Raw genomic sequence first — 24222 nt, forward strand, 5'->3', positions numbered from 1 at the left:
TTAGTTGCATGTGCCATTCAGAGATGGCGAAGCGCTTGACACATTGATGCATGCTTGGCACGTGTCAATTTTTTTTATTTTTTAAAAACCAGAATGCCCTTGCCCCACCCCAAAAAAAAATGACCAATTATGAAATAACTAAAATACCTTTTGATATTAGGCTTGAGAAAATAAGCTCAAAGGGTAAGTTGGGTTTTTAATTACACCTATAAAAATAAAAAGGACAAAAAAAAAAAAACTCTACTGTGAGCTAATTTTTCTTTTCTAATTCCAAGATAGTATGATAACATAACTATACATAATAAAACAAATAGGCATGAATACTTATTTATAGCAAACAAATTTTATCTTTTTAGAACATCAACATAATTTAATTGTGTAAAAAAAACTTATATCATATTCTCCATCAATTTCAACTAAAATGATCTCGTTGTAAAGATGATTCCTATCACTCATCGTTACACACAAGGATAAAATGATAAATTTATTGTATTTACAGTACATTGTGTCTAAATAAACATGGATTTATCACTTTTTTAGTTTTTTATTTTTAATAATGTGTTATTGCTTCTAAGTTATTTTAATGAAAATCTCTTTATCAAACAATTTTTTTTATTGATTTAAATAAAAGACTTACATGAGTAAAAAAAAAAGAGTTTTACATAATATTAAACGGTAACGTAGATTTAAAGTTTGATTATTGACTTGATTTTTTTATCTGCGTTAAATGATATTTTTCTAATGTCTTCAGATTTTATTATTAATTGAATACTGTGAATTTTTTAAATAAAGCTTGAAATCTTTTTTTAGTAGGATAAATCCAACAATTACTTATCGTGCATGGAGAAATAAATTTTTAAAAAATAGAAGAATCGAAAATACGAGTTCTTTCTTGGTATTCAACGAGATTTAATTAACAATTGATTTTTTTCTTGTTTGTTTCTTTTGGATAGAAGGAATGCAAGAAGAATAAGACATAATAAAATTTTAAAAAAAGAAAAGAAAATTCAATATTCTTCATTTTGTTCAAGCAAGAGTGGATTCAAAGGTAGGGTAAAGTAGTAATTCAATCAATTTCCATTTTTTAATATAACTTTTCTTAAATTGTTAGGCGGTTTACTTGCTTATCAGAGAGAGGCCATGCAAAATGTTTTTTTTTTTTTTTTTAATCTAAGAGAAATGTCAAGAAATGGACAATCCAGAAGGTTCGGTGGAAACTAGGAATTGTGGGCCACGTGGAGACCGGTTTTAAGGAAAGCGTGGGAGGGAGGGACGGAGCAACTCATGTAATTTTACACAAATATTATCAATAAACGGGGTTTCCCTTTTCTATATATATATATTGGTCAGTTGTGTCTTCCGTACGCATTCTATTTCTGTTTTTAAATATTTTTATTTTTAAAAACTATTAAATTAATGGTTTTGATATATTAATGTCAAGATTTTATAAAATATTTTTTTATTATTTTAATATATTTTTAAACAAAAAAACTTTTTAAAAAACACTTAACAACAACTTTAAATAATTTTTTCAACTTGTAAATTAATAATGTTAATTACAAATTCAACCTTATCTTATTTTTTGTAATAAGTTTAAATAACAAATTAATTAGTGCCATTATCTATGATTTCACTATATGTTGTGAAGGTTTGCAATAAGTTTAGAATATATTATAGTAATTAAACTCAGCTTGATTTAATAACCCATTGATTTAAAAGTTAGAACAATATTATTTTAGTTTTTTAAAAGTTTTCTTGGCAAACAAGCACTAAAGAAATATTGTTGATAAGACTTCAATACATGTCAACATGGAGACGGAATATGATAATGTGAAATGAAAAGAGAATTTTTATAACTTAAGCTAGTTAGTGTGGGGACTTATTCCAGATTGATATGGCTGTTTTTTCGAATCCAATGTGTGAATGCCACACCAACTTCAACAAACCAAGTATTCTGGCCATGCTTTCTATATTCTTACGTGTTAAAAAAATAGTAGTGATTATTTTTTTAAAATATATTTTTTTGTTTTAAAATATATTAAAATAATATTTTTATTATTTTTCTAAAATATTTTTAACATTAGTATATCAAAATAATATGAAAACGTTAAAAAATATTAATTTAAAATAAAAAAATTAAAAAAATATATATTTTTTAAAATCCTTCCAAAATACAATGACATATACACCCTAAATCTGCATAGAGATTCTTTTGTCTTATAATATAGTCTTTAAAGTAGACCTCTACTTAGCAATGTATGACGCGGATTTTCTCTTACAGGAATTTGGTTCCTAGGCAGGAATATTCTACATATTATTTTTATAAAAGGAGTGAAGAATACTAGACTAACGTTTATTGTTATTGTTATTCGAGGAAAGTTGTTCATCATGCCTTTTCTAACAAAAAGAGGCTACACATCGCTTTGAATTAAAGCTATGGAGTCATGAAATCCATATTTAAAAAAAAATAAAATTATTTAAACATATCATAGAAGGAATTATTTTACAAGTCTGTTTGGTTGCGTGGTTGCTTCTGTGTTTGAAACAAACACATCAACTTAATTGTTAGGTCATGCTCACATATTAAATTTATAGCAATGGGGTCTAATATTAATTATGGCATAGCCACAGGTTTCCAAGAAGCAGCAAAGGTTTCCAGTTCAAGAGATGCTTCTTGAACTGGAAAACTCATGAATATTGTTGTTCATGGTTTTCTTTCCTGAAAAGTGGAACTCCATTGTTTATGAGTTTTTTTCCGACAAGACCGGTCCAATTTAAAGCTAAAAATGCATTGAACAGGGTCCGACCTAATAAATTTTTTTTATTATTTTTAATTGTTTTTTATTTGAAAAAATAGTGTTAAACAAATATTTTATATAAAAGTATTATTTATTTCATGATATAATAGTAATAATTAAATTTACAATATTTAAATTAAAAGCCATTAATATTAATATATATTTTTTAAAATTATTTTATAACTTCAATTTCAAAAGCAATTTTAACTAAACACATTAAACTACTTTTTGTTCAATCTCAATTTCAACCACAGTTTTAATCAAATATATATTTTTATAAACCAACCATATTTAAAAATAATTTTTATAAAATAATTTTTTTCAAATTACGACAACAACAATTACTGTAATAACAAACACAATAAAATTAAAACATTCTCTTTTTTTTTTTTGATTTATGTGGGTGTCCGGGCCAGCTTGCGCGCACCACGACTAATCCCACGGCTCACTGAACATCCTGCAAACCCAGTGAACATGTAAGATACCGTGAGGATGACATGCGTATACGCTGAGGCTTGAACCCAGAATGCAAAGTCAAAGAAAACCCTTTATCACCGCCGTGCTACAAGTCTCGGTGTAAAATTAAAACATTCTCTTTGAATGTATCAAAAGTGAATGTCACGTCTGCTCTTTTTATGCGAAGTGTGTAGATTTTTTTATTCTTATTCTTTGTCTATGATGGTAATATTTGAATTATTTATTAGCCAATATATTTAATTCTTATTTAATTAAATCTTAATATCTCCTAGAAAAACTAAACATGCACACGACGTCCATCGTGCTATGTACGTGGATAAAAATAAAAATATTTATTAACAAGTTGAAAAAACACAGCCTCACACGCCTATCCAAACACAACAGAACATCGATTGTTCCAAGCTTTAGACTTTCTTGGTCTCTCCGTGTGCTCTGCCCAGAAACAGCGCGCAAATGACTCTTTGGTCTCTGTAACTTCAATTTTTTTCTTCCTTTTGTGTTGCCAGGAAACCCCATTTTAGTCAATAAACTTCGAGTTCATAAAGAATTCTTGGTGATTTGTAGATTGATTGATGGATCGTGACCTCGTGAAATCCCAAAAGCCATTGACCAGTTCAAAGGAGGCGGCAGGAGCAAGGTACGTTTTAGAGGGTGTTTGAAAATGTAGTAACGATTTTTTTTTTAAATAGTTTTTAATATTAAAAATCATGTCAATAATATTTTTTTATTTTTCAAAAATTATTTTTGATATCAGCATATCAAAACGATCCAAAAAAATATAAATCACACTTAATTTTAGTAAAAAAAAAAATTAGAAATTTTCCGAATTTCTCCCGTGGTTAGGTTTTCAACTTATATTTTACATGTTTAAGACAGTGTTTTACACAGGTCTGCCTCTGTTCTTATGTTTTTTCAATAGTATTCTTGATTTGAAAAAGAATTAGATTGTTTTTTTATATATATATTTTTTATCTATTGCTATTAACAAAAAATTATTTAAATTTATTTTTAAATAAAAATCTATTTTAAAAAACATATTATTCTACAATCTTAAATATTTTAATATATTTTTAAATAAAAAAATTATTTTGATAAGAAATTTTTCACTCTCTCAAACACAACTATCTGATGATCTATTTGAAAATATGTTTGCAATTAGTTTTTCATGTCCTTTTCACTTATAAATATATTAAAATTATTTTTTTTATTTTTAAAATATTATTTTTGATATTAGTACATTAAAATGATTTCAAAACATCAAAAAATATATTAATTTAAAATAAATAAATAAATAAATAAATATTTTTTTAATTTTTTTTTAAACATACTTTAAAAATATAAAAGTATACTGCAATTAAATATAATTGATTGTTGATGCACAATCTAAGCAAATTACCCACAACAACGGCAATAATAATCAAGATTGATTCTTTCACCTGCCCTTTAATGATTTACCTGTATTTGGTCTACTTTCTTAGCTCTTTTTTTTTTTTTGTCCTTTATGTAAAGCTATCATAACCCTGGTCTATTAAGATCAACTCAGGGTTCTGCTGGGTGGTTCTTGGAATTATCAATTTAATCTTTTCTAATTAACAAGGTGCTCTTGATATTTGACTTTTATTTTTTTAATGAAACTGTATATAGATATTCTTCATTATAGATATTCCATACATGATAAGTTTGAGTTTATTAAGATTGTGATGGTGACAGTCTTTTAAAATATTTTTTTTATTTATTAAAATATTTATTTTATTTTATTTTAAATTTATTTTTAACATTAGTATATTAAAATTATTTAAAATTATAACATCAACTCGAGCTCGGCTGAGTGACTCTTGGAATTATCAATTTAACCTTTTCTAATTAACAAGGTGCTTTTGATATTTGACTTTTATTTTTTGATGTAACTGTATATAGATATTCTTGATTATAGATATTCCATACATTATAAGTTTGAGTTTACTAAGATTGTGAGAGTGGCAGTCTTTTAAAATATTTTTTTATTTATTAAATTTTTTTTTAATTTTTTTTTAGCATCATATATTAAAACTATTTTAAATCATAAAATATTAAAATGTCTTTCTTTTTGTTTTCATGGGCTGGTTGCTGAAGGACATATTAGGCTTTAATGAACATGGGCTGGTCCTGGTAAAAGAGTTTGAGCCAGCCCACTAAAAATTCTCAAGCAAAGAACTAATATTCCTCTGCAAATAGCAATAACTTTTTTCATTCTTTCCTTACAAGCCATCATCACTGGCTTTCTAATCATTCTAAACTCTGTGATAATTTAACTATTGTCTCTTTTCTCTCTCCAAATATCTGTCTAAATTCTCTGTTATGTTATAATTTGAATTTAACTGACCTATATTGATTTGAATTGATGAATTTTTTTAATAGTTATATTGTTTCATAAGATATTAATATTATTAAATCTAATCCAAAACACAATCACAACTCCAATACTTTTTCTCGCACACACGCGGGCGCGCGTGTTTATTATGCTGCATAACAAATAATATCTGGGTGATAGATATTCAAGACTTGATGGATAGAACATTAATTATTAAATTTCAAATTAAATAAAGAATAATAGAATATGAAAAAAAGAAGTCCATTTTAGTTTAATTTTGTAACGGAACTAATTTTTATTCTAATAACTTTGAAATTTGTTGCAGTCTTTATAATAATATTTTTTATTTTAAATATTAGTATATTAAAATAATTTTAAAATAAAAATCAACCACAAACCTGAAACAAAGAAGAAGAAGAAGACAACATCTATTAAAACCAAGATGGTTTTTTTCTTGTTTACATGAAGCAAGAGAATCAAGAAATGTATGGCCGGGCACTTGAGCTCTTGGCCCAGCAGTTGAAGATACTTGTTCCTTTTCTCTGCATTCTAGGTTCAAACCTCACCGTGCACGCTTGTCACTCTCGCGGTGCCTTACATGCTCACTGAGTTTGTAGGATGTTCAGTGAGCCGTGAGATTAGTCGCAGTGCGTATAAGCTGACCCGGACATCTACATTAAAAAAAAAACACCGCCGGACTGTCTGCCCAACAAGTCAGGCATGGTCTGGTACCAAAAGGACCTTCGCAGCAAGTGTTAACCACCACGTGCCAGAGTTTGCCAGACAATGCAAAAGAGATTGTAAAATCTCACGGGTTTTTTTATTGCTTCAAGGCAGGAAAAATACTGAAGTTGCCACCAACTCATCGATGGTGACAAGAGATAGGCATGAGAGCTTGCCCACCCAACTGTAGGGGTGCATGATAGCGAGTTTAAAATTGCTTTTTAAAAGTATATTTAGCATGAAAAATCATTAAATTTGTATTTATTTTAGTATTTTTAAATAATTTTAATGTATTAATATAAAAAAATTTAAAAAATCATTTTAGGATATTTTCAAATAAAAAACTATTAAAAAATATATATTATACCATAATTTCAAAAGACGCAAGGCACTGCAAAAGAAACATCCATTCAGCCAATTGCCAAGAATAGCCAGTTCTTGGACACGATCTCCTGTTCAATGGCCGGACCGTAATAAATCAAACTATTAAAGTATATAAAAAATGGGCAAACAAATAAAATCGTAATATATCGTCCACGTGGCAGGTCCGTACTCTCGAACTCACAGTTTGGGCGGACATACCATCTTTTCTCCTGCCGGTGTCTTTTTCAGTACGATTTATTACTTGCCACTATTATTTGATGCTGGACTGGTGGCTCTGTCCTTTCAATTGGTCCACCATCCCTGTGTTTGAGATTATATTTTGAAAAAAATTTAATTAATTAGTTAATTAATTTTTATTTATTTTTAGATATTTTTTCTATATTAATATCAAAATAATTTTTTAAAAATAAAAAAAATATTATTTTAAAATAAAAAAACATTTTAAAAACCAAACATGCTCAAAATATTATTTTAAATTTTTTTTGTTGTTGTTTTAATAAAATCTAGTAGCTAGATGAATATAAAATGCTTTTTAATAATATTTTTTATTTTAAAATATATTAAAATAATATTTTTTTATTTATAAAATTAATATATCAAAATTATTAAAAAAAATACTAAAATAATTAATTTAATAGTTTTTAAAAGATATCTAAATGTAGTTTCAAATCGAAAGTCGAAACGACAAACAAGCTGTACGATTATGCACTACAATATTATTATTGTTTTTCTGTTGAAAAGTTTTTGAATATAAAATAGTATTAGAAAAGGAGGAGAGTGGCTTGATGCTATCCAAAGCTGATGCTTTACTTTCATGATGGTAACTATCATCAAGCTAACACTCAATCTTCAATTTTAAAAGTCAAAAGTGTGCGGCGGAAGAATGGTGTTCCGTGTTCAATTTTTTCCCATTTTTCAATCAAATTTTCTTTTCTTTGGTTCTTATTCTATTCGTCTCTTTATAGGCTGTTTGGCACTGCGGTGCAACGCATTTTTTACAAAATTTCAAAATTTTTTTTATAAAAATTAAGTGTGGTTTGTATTTTTTAGATCGTTTTGATGTGCTGATATCAAAAATAATTTTTAAAAAATGAAAAAACATTATTGGCATGCTTTTCAGCACGAAAAGCTATTTGAAAAGCAACCGCTACCACACTCCCAAACACCCTTATTTTAAAATGAGTTTCAAAATGACGCTTGCGCCACATCATGTCACGTCAAAGTCCGGATATAATTTTAAAATCCGGTCTAGTATAAATAATTAATCTAGAATTTGGTTAATTCGGAGCTAGAACCGTCCAGATTAAAAAAGAATATGAAAAAAATAATCTGATATGATCTGATAAAATCTGGTTATAATTCATTAATTTTTAAATTTTTTTATTTAAATAATATTTTAATTTTTTTCTTAAAAAATAACCCAAACAATTCGAAATTCGGAATCTAGATCTGAACTGGATGTAAAAACTTTAATGCTTTTAATTATTAATTTTAAGTTTTCCAGCTACTGGCAATTGCATCATTACATTATTTCGATAAACAATGTGAATAAGCATGTATCTACAATATTTTTCAGTACAAGTTTAGCTGATGTTAATCCTTGGATTAGGCTTGTATTTATTAAAATTAATTCCATCTTGGGATATCATTAAAGACAAGTCACCTACCTTCAAATTACAAGAAACTAATGAAAAAATCTCTCATTGTTACTTCAGATTGTGTCCGATATAAAAGGATATAAATTGATTGAAAAAACATAAACAAAAACTTCAGAATCATGTTTTTATGATATTTTTAAAATAATTTTATATTATTTTTATTTCAAAACATAATCAAATACTATCTTAAGTTTTTTAACACTAGAAACACAAAGAAAGTTCAAAGCATGTCTTTTTTAGGGATGATTATTTTCAGCTCGTTTTGATTTTTATAAAAAAATAATTACACCGATTTTTTTTATAAAAAACTGAAACCGAATCGAAACTAGTTCAAACCGATCGATTTCGATTCAATTCGTTTTTAGAACAAAAACTGGTTTAAACTGGTTTGACTATGTTTTTTCAGTTTGACTCAGTTTAGCTCAATTTGACTTGATTTTTTTCGGTTTGGCTCAGTTTTTTCAATTTGAGTTTTATTCGGTTTTTTTGATTTTAGGCTTATAAAACTAAAACCAACTTCTTAATTTTTTTAAAATTTTAATTGGTTTTTTTTATAATTTAATTTTTTCAATTTAATTAATTTTTCAATTTTTTTCTCACTCCTACTCCAAGACCCTCTCGACTCGTTTTGCTCCAGCACAAGGTGGTAGTTTTTAATACCTGTCCTTTAAGACTTCTTTTGCTGCTATGAGCTGTCTTCTCGGCTAAGAAAACACTCATCATGGGTTTGCTTAAAATATGTATAAGCTCACATATCGGCCCATAGGGGGAGGGGGGGGAGGCCACCTAATTTCCAGCTTTGTAGCTGTCAAAATTAGGAGTGTTTAGATTGTTTTTTTAAATTATTTTTTATTTGTAAATATATTAATATAATATATTTTTTATTTTTTAATAATAATAATATATTAAAATGATTTAAAAATATTAAAAAACTTAATTTAAAAAGAAATACAAAAATTAACTACACAATGATCCAACCACTACGCGAATCATCTAAATGCTGTTGAATCTGAAGTCAAGTAAGCATTGATATAGCAATGTGCCCAAGAACTAAATGAATTAGATACACCAGAGAGCATCAAAACAACCAAGGTGGTGTCATTTTAAGAGCTATAATTTAATTTGTCAAGTTTTGAGTTTGTTTTTTTAAAAATTATAAGTTTAAGTTCTATAAATTTTAGGATCATTAGAGATTTATATGTAATTTCAAGACCCATGAAATTAGTCGAGGTACATACAAGTTAGCTCAGACACCCACGTTAATATATATATAAAAAATAAAGGTGGTGTTTTTTAGTGGTTGTTTTTTAAAGTATTTTTCACTTGAAAATACATTAAAATAATATTTTTTATATCAATACATCAAAATTATAAAAAAAAACATAAAAAATTAAATTTTAAATAAATAAAATTAAATTTTAACCAATCAGTGTCTGATTCTACACGGGTGAAAAATGACAAACACATACTATATAAAGAAAAAACAGCAACTGGCCAGCTATATTTTTCTGGTGCATAAAACAGGATTGCAAGTAGCCAACTACCCTGATAAAAAAAATATTTTGGATGGCTGGAAGTAACATGCATTCACATGCCTTACACCACATGTGGAGTCCACATTTTTTTTTTTAATTTTTATTATTATTCAATATCACTAGTCAAACAATCCATACACAAAATGAAAATGGTGTTTTCGTAATATAGCACTATTCTAGTATTATAGCTGAGTTAGCTTTAAAGATTTTTTTTATAATTTTTATTTAAAATAATGATGTTTTCGTTTTTTAAAAAATATAAAACTATGTTGTTTTAAAATAAATCCATCTACTGATCAACCCATGACGAGAGCCTTTAACCGAGTCAAACTCTGTACTGGGTTATTATTATAACTTTGATCTAAACCCTTACAAGTACTGAAAATTTAAGCCTCGAAACATACCCTTCCGAAGAATGTGCCCTTGTATTGGAGGACTGTTTGGTATGTTTCAGACTGCGGCCACTATGGGTAACCTACATACAAGTAAAGGCCACCCCAAGCTCTGTGCAAAATATACCTGCCTCAGGTCCCACTGTCAGCAAAATGCCCTCCACTCTTGTCTTGTCTAGTCCCAATTTATTTATTTTTCATGGGAAATTATAATTACTAAGCAGTGCTAAAAATAAAATAATGAATGATGTGTGAATCCTCTCTGGCTGTTTTTTTCGGTTGTTAAATTCTTTTTTTAGGGTGACATAGTGTTCTTGGTTGTCATGATTTTGATGGGTTGTCTAGCTTTTGGTTCAAGGGAATTCAGGCCTTTTCAGATTCCTGTTCATGCATGATCACCATCTTTTTTTATCTTCTTCTTGTTGGCTCTCTTTTGGGTTCTGCGGCTTTAAAGAAAATCCTGAATCTTTTTGTTCTTTCACACCAATTTGGATTGAAAAGATTGTACCTTTCTTGGAAGCACTTTGTTATCTCGGTACCAGAGATTCAGATTTCAAAGGTGACGCGTCATGCAAAATCTGTTTCTATTTGTCTCTTTCTTTCTTGTAGCTTGGCATTGTATCCATTGTTCTTTTGGATTATCTGTTGTTGCTATCCACGCCATTGACTGAGAAAAGATATGGGCTTTATTGGTTTCTGATCTTTATAAGTGTGCCTGTTTGTTTTTTCAATGGTGTCACATGCTTCTTGCCGCTTTGCTTTGAAGCTGACATATGAGCTTGAATAGCCTGCCAGTCTTTCTTAAGCTGTAATATGGTAGGTATCAGTCACAGGTTCAATGCTATTCGGATGTGGTGCGTATGCATTATGTAGAAAAATTCTGTATTGTAATGTTTAAATTGATTCTGATGATTTTTTCCTTCTCTTGGTCTTGCAGGATTTTATGATTTCCAGAGATGGGATTAGAAAGCTGTGATTATTCAAGTTTAGAGTGATTATTGATTTGGGGTATGTCCTAATCCGCTTGTAACTGAACTGGGTTGCTTGTGATTCTGTCAGCAAGAATGTTGATTATATGGGTGTTTGATTGGTAGGTGAGGTGAATCTTAAAATGGACTTCGCCTCTAATTGCAAGTATCAGATGTTCTTCGGGAGAAACTGGAATTCTATAACATGTAAAGGTCTTGCTTTGATTGTCATTGCTCTGTTTCTTAGAGTTGTGCTGCTTCCTTCATTCTCTGGTTATGGTGGGATAGATAAAAATAATCATGATTTGGTTCATAGCCGGTCTTTGTCCTTGGATTCTGATAATGGAATTCGCAAAGATAAATTCTTGGAAGTTCCTCAGATAGTATGGGGACTGAACAATCAAAAGATAGCATTTGCAAGAGCTTGTCTAACTGCTAGAATGCTGAACCGAACTCTGCTAATGCCTAGTTTAAGTGCCTCCCTGTTCTATAAGGAAATAGATCGCCTCCAGCCTATTTCCTTTGATAAGGTGTTCCAATTTGAGAGGTTTAATTCCCTCTGTAACGGGTTTGTGCAGTTGGGCAGTTATGCAGACCTTAGGAATCAAACTGGAGTGTATGAGCTACAGAAGGGAAGTGGGAGGAAGTGGACTGTCGAGAGGGATTTGGATCAACTGAAACAGCTTAGCAAGGATCCATTTGATGGATATGAGGTAATTAGAATAGTTGGGAAGAATCCGTTTTTGTGGCATGATCATTGGCCTGTTAAGGACTATGCCAGGGTCTTTGAATGCTTAGTTTTGGTCGATGAGATAGCTAGAGAGGCAGATAGAGTTGTGTCAAAGATTAGAGAAGTAGGAAAGGAAATGAGCAGCAGATTTGGCTCCTCTCAAAGCGATTTTGGTCCTGATAGCTCTCTGTTGGAGCCAGTGCCTTATGTGGCAGTTCACATGAGGATAGAGATTGATTGGATGATTCACTGCAAGAAGTTAGAGCGGAAATTAAATGTTAGTGAAATCTGTAGCAGCAAGCAGGAGATAATGGAGAGAGTGGGGAACATTGGAGGCCTAAAAGGTCCTACTGTTGTTTATCTCGCTGTAGCTGATAGTCTTCTTGAAGATTCTTCTATACTCACAGGGTGGAAGGAAGGTTTGCTTCCTGTTGAGAAGAATAAACTCGGTGTCGATGGAATTTATAAGAAACACCCATATCTCATTCAGTCAGCAATAGATTATGAAGTTTGCTCAAAGGCTGATGTTTTTGTTGGGAACAGTTTCTCAACATTTTCAAGCCTCGTAGCTCTCGAGAGAACACAGAAGATGATTAGAATGGGGGTTACAGGCTCGTGTGGCGCAGATGTAAGATGGCCTTCATATGCATACAATATATTGGGGGAATCCAATGGTCCTCATAAATGGATGACAAATATGTCTGATTCAAGCCTCAAAGCAATCAGCTATGGTTCTAATGTCATCACCTGTTGAAGATTATTGCACGAAATCGCCGATACAGCCACTTGGTTCTGAAACCTCAAATGAGATCTTGTGGAAATTGGTTGGTATAGTTTCGGCAGCTTTTTGTCTAAAGAAAGTCAAGGATATAGAATTTCAAGATAGCAGTATAAACCAAATTAGGTACACTTTTCTTTTCTGTAGTTGCTTATATTTAAATTTTTTCAATTTGTTTATAGAATTTCATAGAGATTGATATTTTAGTTCCGTAGGGCCTTAGACACAAACTTTCTCCACATGTTTAACTATGGTACTAAATCACCATTGGAAGAATGACCATGAATGGCTGCATTTCTTGAAAGATTTTTACTCATCTTTGGATGCTATACATGGTGTCCTCAAGATCACTTTCCGAAAGAGTATCTCTAGTCCCACCTCCCAACCGAGCATCTGGGATAATTCTTGCTGGTATTTTTCAAAGCTGATGATAATTCTTCTTCCGCTGATTCTTTCATCTCTCTCATCCTCCTCTCTTCCCCTTCTTCTTCCTCCAAATCACCCCAAAAACATCTCCTTTCCGTACAGAACTGGAACCAGATGCTTTATTGTCATTGTTATCTGTGAAAGCAAAGGGATGTACTGGTGAGTTTGCTGGTCATATGAGTACCAAACCCCTTTGATGGAAATACATGTCTTTCCATCAAAGTAGAAGCCTGAAGCAGCATCGTAGCAATAACCAGATGCTTCGTCCCACCAAAACCCAGGCTGTGGAGCTGAACCATCCTTTTGAACTGTAATCTCTCCACCAGCTTGCTCCTGCACACAGGCCGATGGTTTTCATCTGGGTTATATTCCTTGAGCGCCCATCCAACAGCATCATACTGTTGTCTAAATGCCGCTGCCTCAATTGCAGCAGCTGCTTGACTGCGTCTATCCTGATTCCCCTGGGCCAAGAATGCTCTTTGCGTGTTCTTCTCTTAAGAACTGCCCCTTTCTTATCAAGAGTGGTTCCATTGGTCGCATCATCAACCGAATGGAAATGTACAAACGCAAATCCCCTTGAAACATGAGTAAACCTGTCTCTAACCAGTCGAAGATCCTTGATCGGAGCATGTTTGGAAAATTCATATCGAAGCATCTCCTCATCCGCATTTTCATCCCGGCTGCGAGCAAACAAAACATGAGTTAGACCTGCCTCAAATCCTATATCTGCTGGTGGTGCATCATCCGCTCGCGGCTTATTGCACTGAAGGCAGGATGTACGCCTTGCGAAATTGACAGAGTCACAACTGGTGCGCATCCAAAAAGACGGCACCGTGATGTTTCTGTGCTGACCAGATTTATCTTGACCAAACGGTCCTCATTTCCCCCCAGTTGGCTTGCTGAACTCAAAGAAAAGCTTCTGCCATCAACAAGAAGACGATTAGGAGATTTCTTTTACTTCAAAATTATAGTCGAAAAAACTTCTTCCCCCAACCCTGATTTTGAGACCGAATCACTGTTGACTGAAGTTTTTTTTTGGCAAAACTTTTGTTGCGCTGATTTAGTGCTTGTTATGGCACTGCGTTTTTAAAAAAATTAAAATTTTTGTTTTTGCTTTAAACTAATATAATTTTTATGTTTTTAAATTATTTTAATGTGCTGGTTTTAAAAATAATTTTAAAAAAATAAAAAAATATTATTAATATATTTTTTTGAATAAAAAATATTTTAAAAAATAACTACAACCACACTTCTAAATAAGTTTTTTTGAAAGCTTCATGACCATCTTTTCCATGCGGTTCTTTCTTTATTCTTGTGTTTGGATGGTGGACTCCAATGCTTCAATTCGTGTTCCATGAGAGGACTCAATTGATAACAATTTTTCATGGTGACTTAGGTTTGACCAAATGATCCAATGTTCCAAGTGCATTACCAGGTTAGTTTCAACACTGCATTGCCTCAAAAACCATCAACGAATCAAAATCTCCAGCGGGTCCAATGATGTCCAGCCAGCAAAGGAATTTTGTTGGTCCATTCTCTTGATTTTTAGATGATTGAACTTCCGTTGTTGGAAATTGTACGATCTTATCAGTTTATGTAAATATTTGCTAAGAAAATTCCTAGAGGTAGCAATCTTATACGCTAGGCATTGAAATATTCTGGATGATGTTTGCCAAACTGATTACACTGAAGAAATTACAAAACTGAACCATATGTTTAAGCATTTTATATAAATTTATTTAGGAAACATGATGAGTCAAACTGATAAGATTGTCATATTACAGTGATTGATAAAAGGCTCCTTTTGGTACTTAGTTTCTGATCCTGAGAGGCTCTACCCTCCCAAACCTGCCCAAGGTGGGAGCACGAACCACTTGATATCATACCCAAATTCTCAGGAAAGACTTTTAAGGAAGAAAATATGCAACAGTGACACCGCAATTATTCAAGAGAAGCATATTGCTTTGCGTGTTTAACAAGCTCGATTTAACTACGTATTTCAACAACTTCCAACCACTAAAAGTAAAACCTTCCCTTCATTACACGAATTCACAATAGAGAGAAAGGAAAAGATTACCATCTTTTTCATTTTCTTTCAATTTACGAATGTAGTAAATGTTTCATCTATTTTCTGTTTCTTTCTAGATGAATGCAATGAATCAAGCATTCATTCTTCTGCTTCCATCTTATGGACCTTCAAGATGGTCACACATCCATCCAGCAGTGATGATGAAAAGGCTATAAAGGAAAAAGGAAGCGCCAATTTCTGCACTTCTCATGTAAATGCAAATGGAGTAAATAGAGTGAGAAGCTCTTTTACCTCCCTTGAGCATTGTTGAGAAGATAAGCAACTTTTTTCCTAGTTTATTAGCAGTCCTATATTAGCTTTCATTAGATATAGTCTTCGTAGTAATTGTCGCTTATTACAGAGACAAACCTCTCAAGCCAAGGAAGCTGATGAAGATCCTTTATCGCATCTACATATGAGTCTGTACAGCGGGGTGGAGATTGGTATGGATGGTGGTCACTCAGACTGAAACCCCCAGCAAGGAATCTTTGAATTAGTGCCAGCTGCGATCTCTCTTGTTCCGAGTATGCATCCATAAGCATGGGTTGTGAATTAAAAGTCTCCCATGCCCATTGTTCTGATTCTTGAAATGATTGGGTGACCAAATCTTCAGAATTGTCATCATCCCAAAAGACACATTGACAGGTCTGTTGCCTGTCCCTGTATTCAGCACCGCAAGAATAACAGAACTCATGCCCACACCTAGGAAAATAGAGCAGATTTGGAGTTAAGAACTTCAGAAACCACGCAGTTAAAGAAGCAAATGCAGCCAAGCTCTCTATTACCACTTTAACACATAAATATGCAAGTGATTGTTACATGTGCACAAGCAGAGGATTCATGGAAACCAATTTACACGATCAAAAGCAAAGAATGATATCAATGTAACCGGAGGTTAATAGTAAGTTAACTTATATTGATCAACCTAAGTTCAAGACATAAAATAAACTGAACCATTAGCGTCTCCTCAAAGCTGTCTCACATGGATGGCCTAGGACAGAAAAGGATTTGAACATTTCCACTTGTTCTGTGGTGTCAATAGCAGTCAATATTATGACCTGTTGAAGCTCCTCAGTAAAAGCGGCCAAATTTCATTCCTCCAAGACCAAGTAACTTGTATCAACTAAATGAAAGCTTCTTTCACAAAATTATGTCCTCTCTTGAAAGTATTATTTCTGCAATGATTTGGTAGAGACAACGAAAAACATATGGGTGTTTTAGGCTTTTCATTATACAGTTAGCAGAGGAAGAGAAATCATTATCAGGATCACAACAGATGCCTCTACAGTTAATAAATTACCAGCATCACGGTTCTTTCTATTACTCAATTTTTAAGAATAAAACATGGAGTTAACAGATGAACTTGTAACCATTTAATCAACTTCATATCAGCACAACACCACACACCATCTAATAAAACAAAAGAAAGAAAGAAACCCAAAAAGGAGCCCATGTAACTTACCAGCAGGTCATATGATAGCAACCTTGAGAGAGCTCAATCATCCTGCGGCACTGTTGACAACGCCTCCATCTTTTATTTTGTGCCAGACGATGCAACGTAATGTCTGTAGCATCCCTCTCCTCTAATGGGAGGTTCTGGAACTCTTCACAGCTCATGGAAGAATGCCAAGGAACGCTGCATTCCACACAGATAAACCTTTGACAAACAGGGCACTCAATACATGTATTACCAGACTGACTTGATGAACTTGCCCTAGCTGACAAACATTCTCGAGGATCAAGCACGACAGAACAATTTGGATAGGGGCAGTAGATTCTATCTGAATGGAGAATATCAGCTTCAGCCAGGGCTTTCTCCAGGGATCCATAAGAAATGAGAGGAAGAAATGATCTGCATTCATTAATGGAAATGCAATATTTGCATCCTGACTGAGGGCATCTGATTGGTACTTGAGATGACTGTACTTTTCCATCAACATAGGTCCTCATACAATGTGAGCAGAATTTGTGGGAACATTTCATTGTTATCATCATTGGTGATATCTTATCCTCACAACAGATAGAACAGTTATCATGGGATTCACTCCCACTGGCCGGAAAAGAAACAACCCCAACTGCTACCTGTGCTAAGCGTAATGGCCTCTCAAGATCAAAGCTAGGACTGAGTTTCAGAATGAAAGCTTCCAGGTTGCTGACATGTTCAAGGATCCTTTGCCTCAGCGCTATCAGAAGTGGAACCTCGAGTTTCTCCTCATTTGTTATCTGTCAGAAGTTAAAATCAACTAAAGCCACGTGGAGAGCATGTACAAGACAAGATACTTGGTGTCAGGGTTGCAATAGATGGTGTGAACAAGGTGAAATGGTGGTGAATGCTTTAGTACACATATTAAAGCCATGAGAGATAAATACTACAATCAGAAAGAGCTTATTGTTCCAGAATAAATCAGTGGTGAAAAAAATCAAACTACATTTTCGTTCCACTGAAGACAATTAGTAACACAGCATATAGCAATCAGAATCACCCCTGCTATTTGTTTTCCTAAACTTGAGTGGCTGCAGTGATCAAAGAACAGCAGGCAACTATTAATAGAATAGCAAATAAAGCTGGGCTCAGTAAATTAAAGATAGGAGTCTACACCAAACCAAAATATATTTTCCCCTATTCAGAATACTGAATGTGGAATTCTTTAAAGCTCCGGATTTATAGAAGGAAAATAAAAACATGCCTTGGTCTTGTACTGTGAATAATAATGACAGTTATAAAGTAACGTGAGCTCTTTTTTTAAGGCCAGAAATTATTTCTACAAAGATTGTTTTCTTTCTTTTGATGCAGCAACACGCTATCAAAGCCACACCGTGATTTCACAAATTAAAATCCTTAGGCAATACTTTTATCACAAAGATGTTTATTCAGGTATTCATCAAGTTACATAATCATAGTGAGTTGTGTCTGCATTGTAGAAGTAGGATACACAAATCTTGTCATTAGAGAGACTCACCTGACCATATAACAACTCAGAGTCAGTGAATGCATACACTCGGCGGATATTATTCTGCATAGCCTCAGCAAGACCATCCATAAGAGCCAAATAATCAGCAACAGATTCCTCAACATAGAAATCAAGCTTCTTTTGCACCTGAATAACAGGAACATGTTCGGTCCTTTCCATGACAACACCAATTCCAGAGAACCCAGAACAAGAGTCTCCATCCTCAGCAATTGACATCCCCTTGAAAAACATATTCACTGAAAATTCATCAAGATCTTCCTTCGGCTCTTCCTTCACTATTTCCTCGATCTCTTTCCAGACTTCTTCATCTTCACAACAGCTACGAAACTCTTCCTCGTCCTCCTCTAATTTCATTTCCCCCCTAACTAAACTTGCTGAAGACCCATCACAAAAAGCTGCTTGACCCTCCATTTTCAACACTATTTACTCAAAAATCCAGTAGAAGCCGACAAAATTATAACTTCAAGGTGTGATTATATCAAATTCTGACAAAAACCCGGAAAGAAAGCAGCCTAAAACTCCCTATATCAGCATCTATTTCTTAACATTCACAAAGAAAAATCCATATCAACAACATGCAATCTCTTAGCTCCCCCTAAACTTGAGGGAAACTCATCAAAGAAATGATCCCAAAATCCGAACTTTAGCATCCACTCCCCCTAAAATCACCATAGAAGATGCATGTCAAACAGTGAACTCAAACCTGCAAATACTAAATTGAAATCTAAAAATAACACCAATTAACAGATCAATCCAAAGCTTCCAACTTTGCTCATTAAAACCCTCAAAAAAATACAAAAAGAACCACCCAAAATAGCAGAGATAAAATCATTATCACATCAACACCAATCACAATCCACCCAATAACCGGCTCAAAACCTCTCCATCTTTTTTAAAAAGAACCAAGTCCATAAAAGATAACGCCTAACATTAAAAAAATTAAAAAATAACAAAAGGGTATTAATTAAAAAGACAAGAAATGAAGCTTCCATACCATGTTGGTTGTGGTGGAACTAATGTGATGATTCCATTTGTGTGTCTGACTCTGTTTAAGATGTAATAAAACCCTAACCTGACATAAAAGCAAACTGCCCTTTTTCTTTTTCTACTTTGCTTATATTAGGCAAAGATTAAGGGATAAGGAGAGAGAGAGAGAGAGGGAGAGGGAGAGTACAGAGAGAATCAATGAGGGTGCTGTTATTGTTGGTGGTGTTGACTGTTAATGGAGTAAGAGAAAAGGAAGGCAGGCCAGTGTTTCTTGTCGCTTTGCTGGCATTCCTCTCTTTACTACATTTCATGTACACTTCAGTTGACATGAATTTACATTAAACAGTTAGGTTAAAGGCAATTATTTTCTTTTTATATTTTTTATCATGCTAAAGAAATCATTTTAATAAATGCATTCAATTTTACAACAGCTTTTAAGGGTCTCTATATATATATATATATATATATGAAACAATAAAAATGTTTTTATATATTTTTATTTCATGCGATAAGTAAATCATTGGAGATTAGGATAAAATATATAAGATAAAAGGTTGTATTCTTGGAATTAGCGCAACTTTTTTGATATAAAATCTGTTATTTTTCTAATTTTTTTAAAAAATTTGTGACTTTGCTATATATATATAGTATTAAACCTATTCTTAGCAGGGATTGAGAAATTATATCCATACTTTGTATTCGGAGCTCTAATACAGTATAAAGAAATATAAAAGAAACTAAGAAGATTTTTGCAAAATTCACCATTTTGTCTAATAAGCAGGCATGCTAGGCCTTGAATAGCATGGCAAGAGCAGCTATTTCCTTCCCTAAAACCCTAATCTTTTTGGTGTAGCCCACCAAATGCGTTTACTAGCACTCTTGAAATAAAGAGGCTTTACAAGACCTCTTTTTCTGCCCCCCCCCCCCCTCCTAATGTTAATGAAAATTAATGTTCGGTTTTAAAATTAAAACAATCTTATTTTAATAAAAAAAATAAAAATTAAAGTCTTACCGGGTCAATTCAATAAGTCAACTGGATCACATTGAATTTTTATTTTTAATTTTTTTTAACCTAACTTAATTTTAATTTTGAATTGACTGATTCTAGATCAACTTATCAAGTAAAATCAGTTTTCAAAACTATGCATTATATAGTTGTTTTCCTCACTCAAAAAGTGAATGCTGGCTGCCTTTTACTGTGGTTAATCCAATTGTCTGATCACTCTTGGTTGGGATATTAATTATTCTGTTTCGCAATTACCAACACATATCTTTCAACATGAAGTTCAAAACATTACAATAAAATAAAATTAAAGATTCTTGAGCCAGAGAGATTGGATTATGGGGGCAGAGCACATGTGCTACCTGTCTTTATCAAAGAAAAATGTGGCTATGGTTTTGACTTTTTCAACTTCCAAAACATTTCTTTATATAAAAAAAAATCAATACTGTACTAATACTCCAACTAAAGTTTTGAAAAACGAGACAATAATGATTACCCACTAACTTTTCTATTAATTATACCACAAAATAGGTATTTGATTTTGTGTATCTGCGCAGTATATGGAAACACTTTGCCTTCTGAACCACTCCATCGCGATGTGGGGTAATAAATGGAGTTGATTAAGATCTCGTTTTATACTGTAAGAATGAATATTTTTAAAAATATTTTTTATTTAAAAGTATATTAAAATATTATTTTTGTTATTTTTTAAAATTTATTTTTAATATCAATCTATTAATAAAAACTAAAATATTAATATATTATTTTTAAAAATTTATTTTGATTCTGACTCTGATCGTCAAATCCAAATATTTTGCATTTGATACATCCATGAAATCTAGATTATCTTAGATTAGGGTAATCGTGAAACTTAAATATTTTAGATGTGATATATTTATTATATTTATATTATTTTGATCTAGCATGTTTAACAAATTTAGGAGTTTTGTGTCTATAAAAATTGCTAAACTCATATTAAATATAATTTTTTTTTGAAATAATATTTATTATTGGCAAAGCTTATTGGGATTTATTCAATTTATTTTCTTCCTTTTACAAAAATCAGAATCATCATAGCCACAAAGAAAGTTGTGGAAGTGGAAGGAGTAATGAATGGTTTTTGCTTTGATCCAACCAATTCATTAAATGTTAGAGAGCCATGTCTACAATTCGGTGCTTCATCATCATTTATTGTCTCCCATTTCTCTGATACCAGCCTGTTTGGATTCTGCAGTCCTCCATTAAATTATTTGAGTTTTGCTTGAACCGAGTGAGCAAATGACTTGCATTTGAAATTGAATCAAATATCTGAGAGTATATTTATAAAATGATTCCTTCCCACTGTTAATTTCCCCTCGTCCATGCTTTAGAGACCGTTTGTCTCTGCGTTTGCACCTGCGTTTGGTGCAAATTTGAATTTTTTTTTTTGGTTAAAATTGAGTTCAGTTTGTACCTTTTGGATCGTTTTGATATGCTGATGTCAAAAATGATTTTTAAAAAATGAAAAAATATCATTAGCATGTATTTCGGCACGAAAAGCTATTTGAAAAACAATCGCTACCACACTGCCAAACACGCTCTTAGATGTGTAAAGAAAAGCATAGCCTTGGTGTGTGTAATCTTGACCAAATGAAGGTTGATATGTTTTGATGATTAAGAATCTTTCGATACTTTCCAAGTTTGAAAGAAATCAACATCCAATTCTTCGAATACACAGACTGTGTCCGTTTGACATTGCTTTAACTTCTGTATTTGGTATTTTTTTTGTTTGGAAAAAATATCAAAGATGATGATGTGTTATTTTGGATTTGCTCTCGATCGTGTAATCGTTTTCTAATATTGAAAACACTAACGACTACTTTCTGCAACAAATTCATAAATCTTTTGGTAGCTGGGGTGGGTGGGTATAAACATACACTATTAATTGGGAGAGGTTGCCCAGGAAATAAAATACACAAACCTATACGTCTACGAGTCATTCAAGATGGCCACCAAACTTGTGATCCTTCGTTGGACATACATATATAATATATAATATATTTGCTTGTGACACAAGGCATCCAAAAATTAATCCAATTCAAAATAAAAGTGTGTTTGGTAGTGTGATAGCGGTTGCTTTTTAAATAGCTTTTCATGCCGAAATACATGCCAATGATGTTTTTTATTTTTTAAAAATCATTTTTAACATCAGCATATCAAAACGATCAAAAAAGTACAAACCAAACTCAATTTTAGTAAAAAGAAAAAATTTTAAATTTCAGCAAACACAGATTCAAACTTACTACCAAACGGTCTCCAAAAGGTTTGGTGTCGTTTAATTTGAGCCCCTTCCATAGATCTTCCTCTCAACAATTTAATACACCATTCCGGGAGACCCAACCAACTCAACTTCAATATATATATATATATATATATATGTCCAAAACAATATTATCTTAGCTTTCTTTTTTTAAAATAAATATTCAAACCAATGTGGTTTTAAGACTAAAATTGTTTGCAGTTTTACAAGTGACGGTCTTTTGTCAGTGAATGCAAGGAAATTGCCATGGAGGTATGGGCTAGCTTAGTTTTACAAGTGACTCAAAATGAAACTGTTTGCAAGTCCATGCTTTCGAGTACCCATTGCAATTGCTGCTAGCAGATATGAAATCAAAGACTTTCCTTGCTGGGCCAACTCCATACTTTCACTACCAGACATGAAACATCCAAGAGACTTCAATTTCCTTGAAAAAGTAGTGAAATCACACACAAAAAACAGAGCTCGTGAGACAAAAAGAAGACAAGACACTCCATGGGAGCCTTGATAGTTCCATGGGAAACTAATTTTAACCATGCCATACGCATTCAGCACTTACAGACATGCCACCAGCACCAAAAGGTACAGCAACGTAAGATTCAGTCTGGAGCTTGATGCTGCCTCGCGACTTTGGACCCATAAAATCAGCAATGGAAACCAAGAGCCCAGCAGATGATGCACTGAGCAAATTATACCAGTGGTGATCAATGCAGCAGTGCCATACCACCTGCAATTCCAAAAGTAGCTAAGAACGACCTCCTATCATATACAGCTCAAAACAACACGAATCTATCTGCTAATAAACATCAAGAACATTACGAAGAGAACTAAGAAGTTAAGGTTATTTGTTATTTTTCTAAGATAATACAAATTAAGTCCCATTATGGAGAGGTTGAAAAAGGAGTTAATTCTTCTGGCCTTTTCTTAACGATGAAGTAGATGGGTGTCCTATGGATGGAAAGTTTTGGCCACAATTACCAGTGCCCCTCTTCTACTATGGTGCGGTTGTGCGCCTTGAGATTTGTGTAAGAGAAAGCATGCTATAAAATACAGATGGGATGGGCCATTAGCGGCCCAAGTACATACAAAAGTCATCCAATAGCTACAGTGACTTTGATTCTTCTGCCTCAATTTTAGAATCTAGCCGAGGAGAGGGCTGGATTACAGCTATTAAGGTCCACAAATGGTTGTCTTAGACTTGTAGCTCATAAAACATAAATGGGCTAAGATGGTCCGAATCAATTATTTAATTTATTAATCTATTCGGACTGGCCCATTAGATATTGATTTAGATCTAATTTAAAATGAGTTTTATCAAAAAATTAAAAATAATTGATATAATTTGATTCGATAAAAAACTCAAATTCACATTAACATGTTAGAACTCATCAAGTTTTTTTTTTATTATTTAAAATGATAATATTTTAATTTAAAAAAAAACTTAGATTAACTTTAATTAACCTAACCCACTTATGATTCAAGTCTTGTATGGGATTGACTCCCAAGTTTAGCTTAATAACTTAGATTTTAATTTCAACCATATTTTCGGTCCACAATTTTGAATCTCATTTATATGTCATGAAAAAGAAGAAAATCATCAAGTCATCCTCTGAGAATTCAAAAGAAGAAAGTGAAAGTCCAACCAAAGTAGCTAGATAAATGGCAATTAATGTGTTC

General features: G+C 32.3%; 2 protein-coding genes across 6 annotated transcripts; one reads left to right on the forward strand and one right to left on the reverse strand.

Annotated features, from left to right (window-relative positions):
• Window positions 1-10464: 10464 nt before the first annotated feature.
• LOC118031179 (O-fucosyltransferase 23) lies at window positions 10465-12999 on the forward strand. Of its 4 annotated transcripts, none has more exons than XM_035035514.2 (3): window positions 10465-11171; window positions 11255-11325; window positions 11412-12999. In XM_035035514.2, exon 3 carries the CDS (start codon window positions 11429-11431, stop codon window positions 12767-12769), a length of 1341 nt encoding a protein of 446 aa, XP_034891405.1. In that variant the 5' UTR covers window positions 10465-11171; window positions 11255-11325; window positions 11412-11428; the 3' UTR covers window positions 12770-12999. The 4 variants fall into 4 exon arrangements, with proteins under 4 accessions (XP_034891405.1, XP_034891404.1, XP_034891406.1 ...); XM_035035513.2 differs by having other exon boundaries at window positions 10465-11133; XM_035035515.2 differs by having other exon boundaries at window positions 10465-10876.
• A 2205-nt stretch (window positions 13000-15204) lies between these two features.
• Window positions 15205-19471, reverse strand: LOC118031175 (E3 ubiquitin-protein ligase RSL1). Of its 2 annotated transcripts, XM_035035506.2 has the most exons (4): window positions 19254-19471; window positions 18248-18918; window positions 16750-17510; window positions 15205-15989 (listed from the first exon to the last, which is right to left on the reverse strand). In XM_035035506.2, exons 2-4 carry the CDS (start codon window positions 18668-18670, stop codon window positions 15611-15613), a joined length of 1563 nt encoding a protein of 520 aa, XP_034891397.1. In that variant the 5' UTR covers window positions 18671-18918; window positions 19254-19471; the 3' UTR covers window positions 15205-15610. The 2 variants fall into 2 exon arrangements, with proteins under 2 accessions (XP_034891397.1, XP_034891399.1); XM_035035508.2 differs by lacking the exon at window positions 19254-19471 and having other exon boundaries at window positions 18248-18934.
• Window positions 19472-24222: the final 4751 nt, after the last annotated feature.

The sequence above is a fragment of the Populus alba genome, chromosome 12 (assembly GCF_005239225.2).
Source record: "Populus alba chromosome 12, ASM523922v2, whole genome shotgun sequence".
In the NCBI taxonomy this organism is placed as follows: Eukaryota; Viridiplantae; Streptophyta; class Magnoliopsida; order Malpighiales; family Salicaceae; genus Populus; species Populus alba.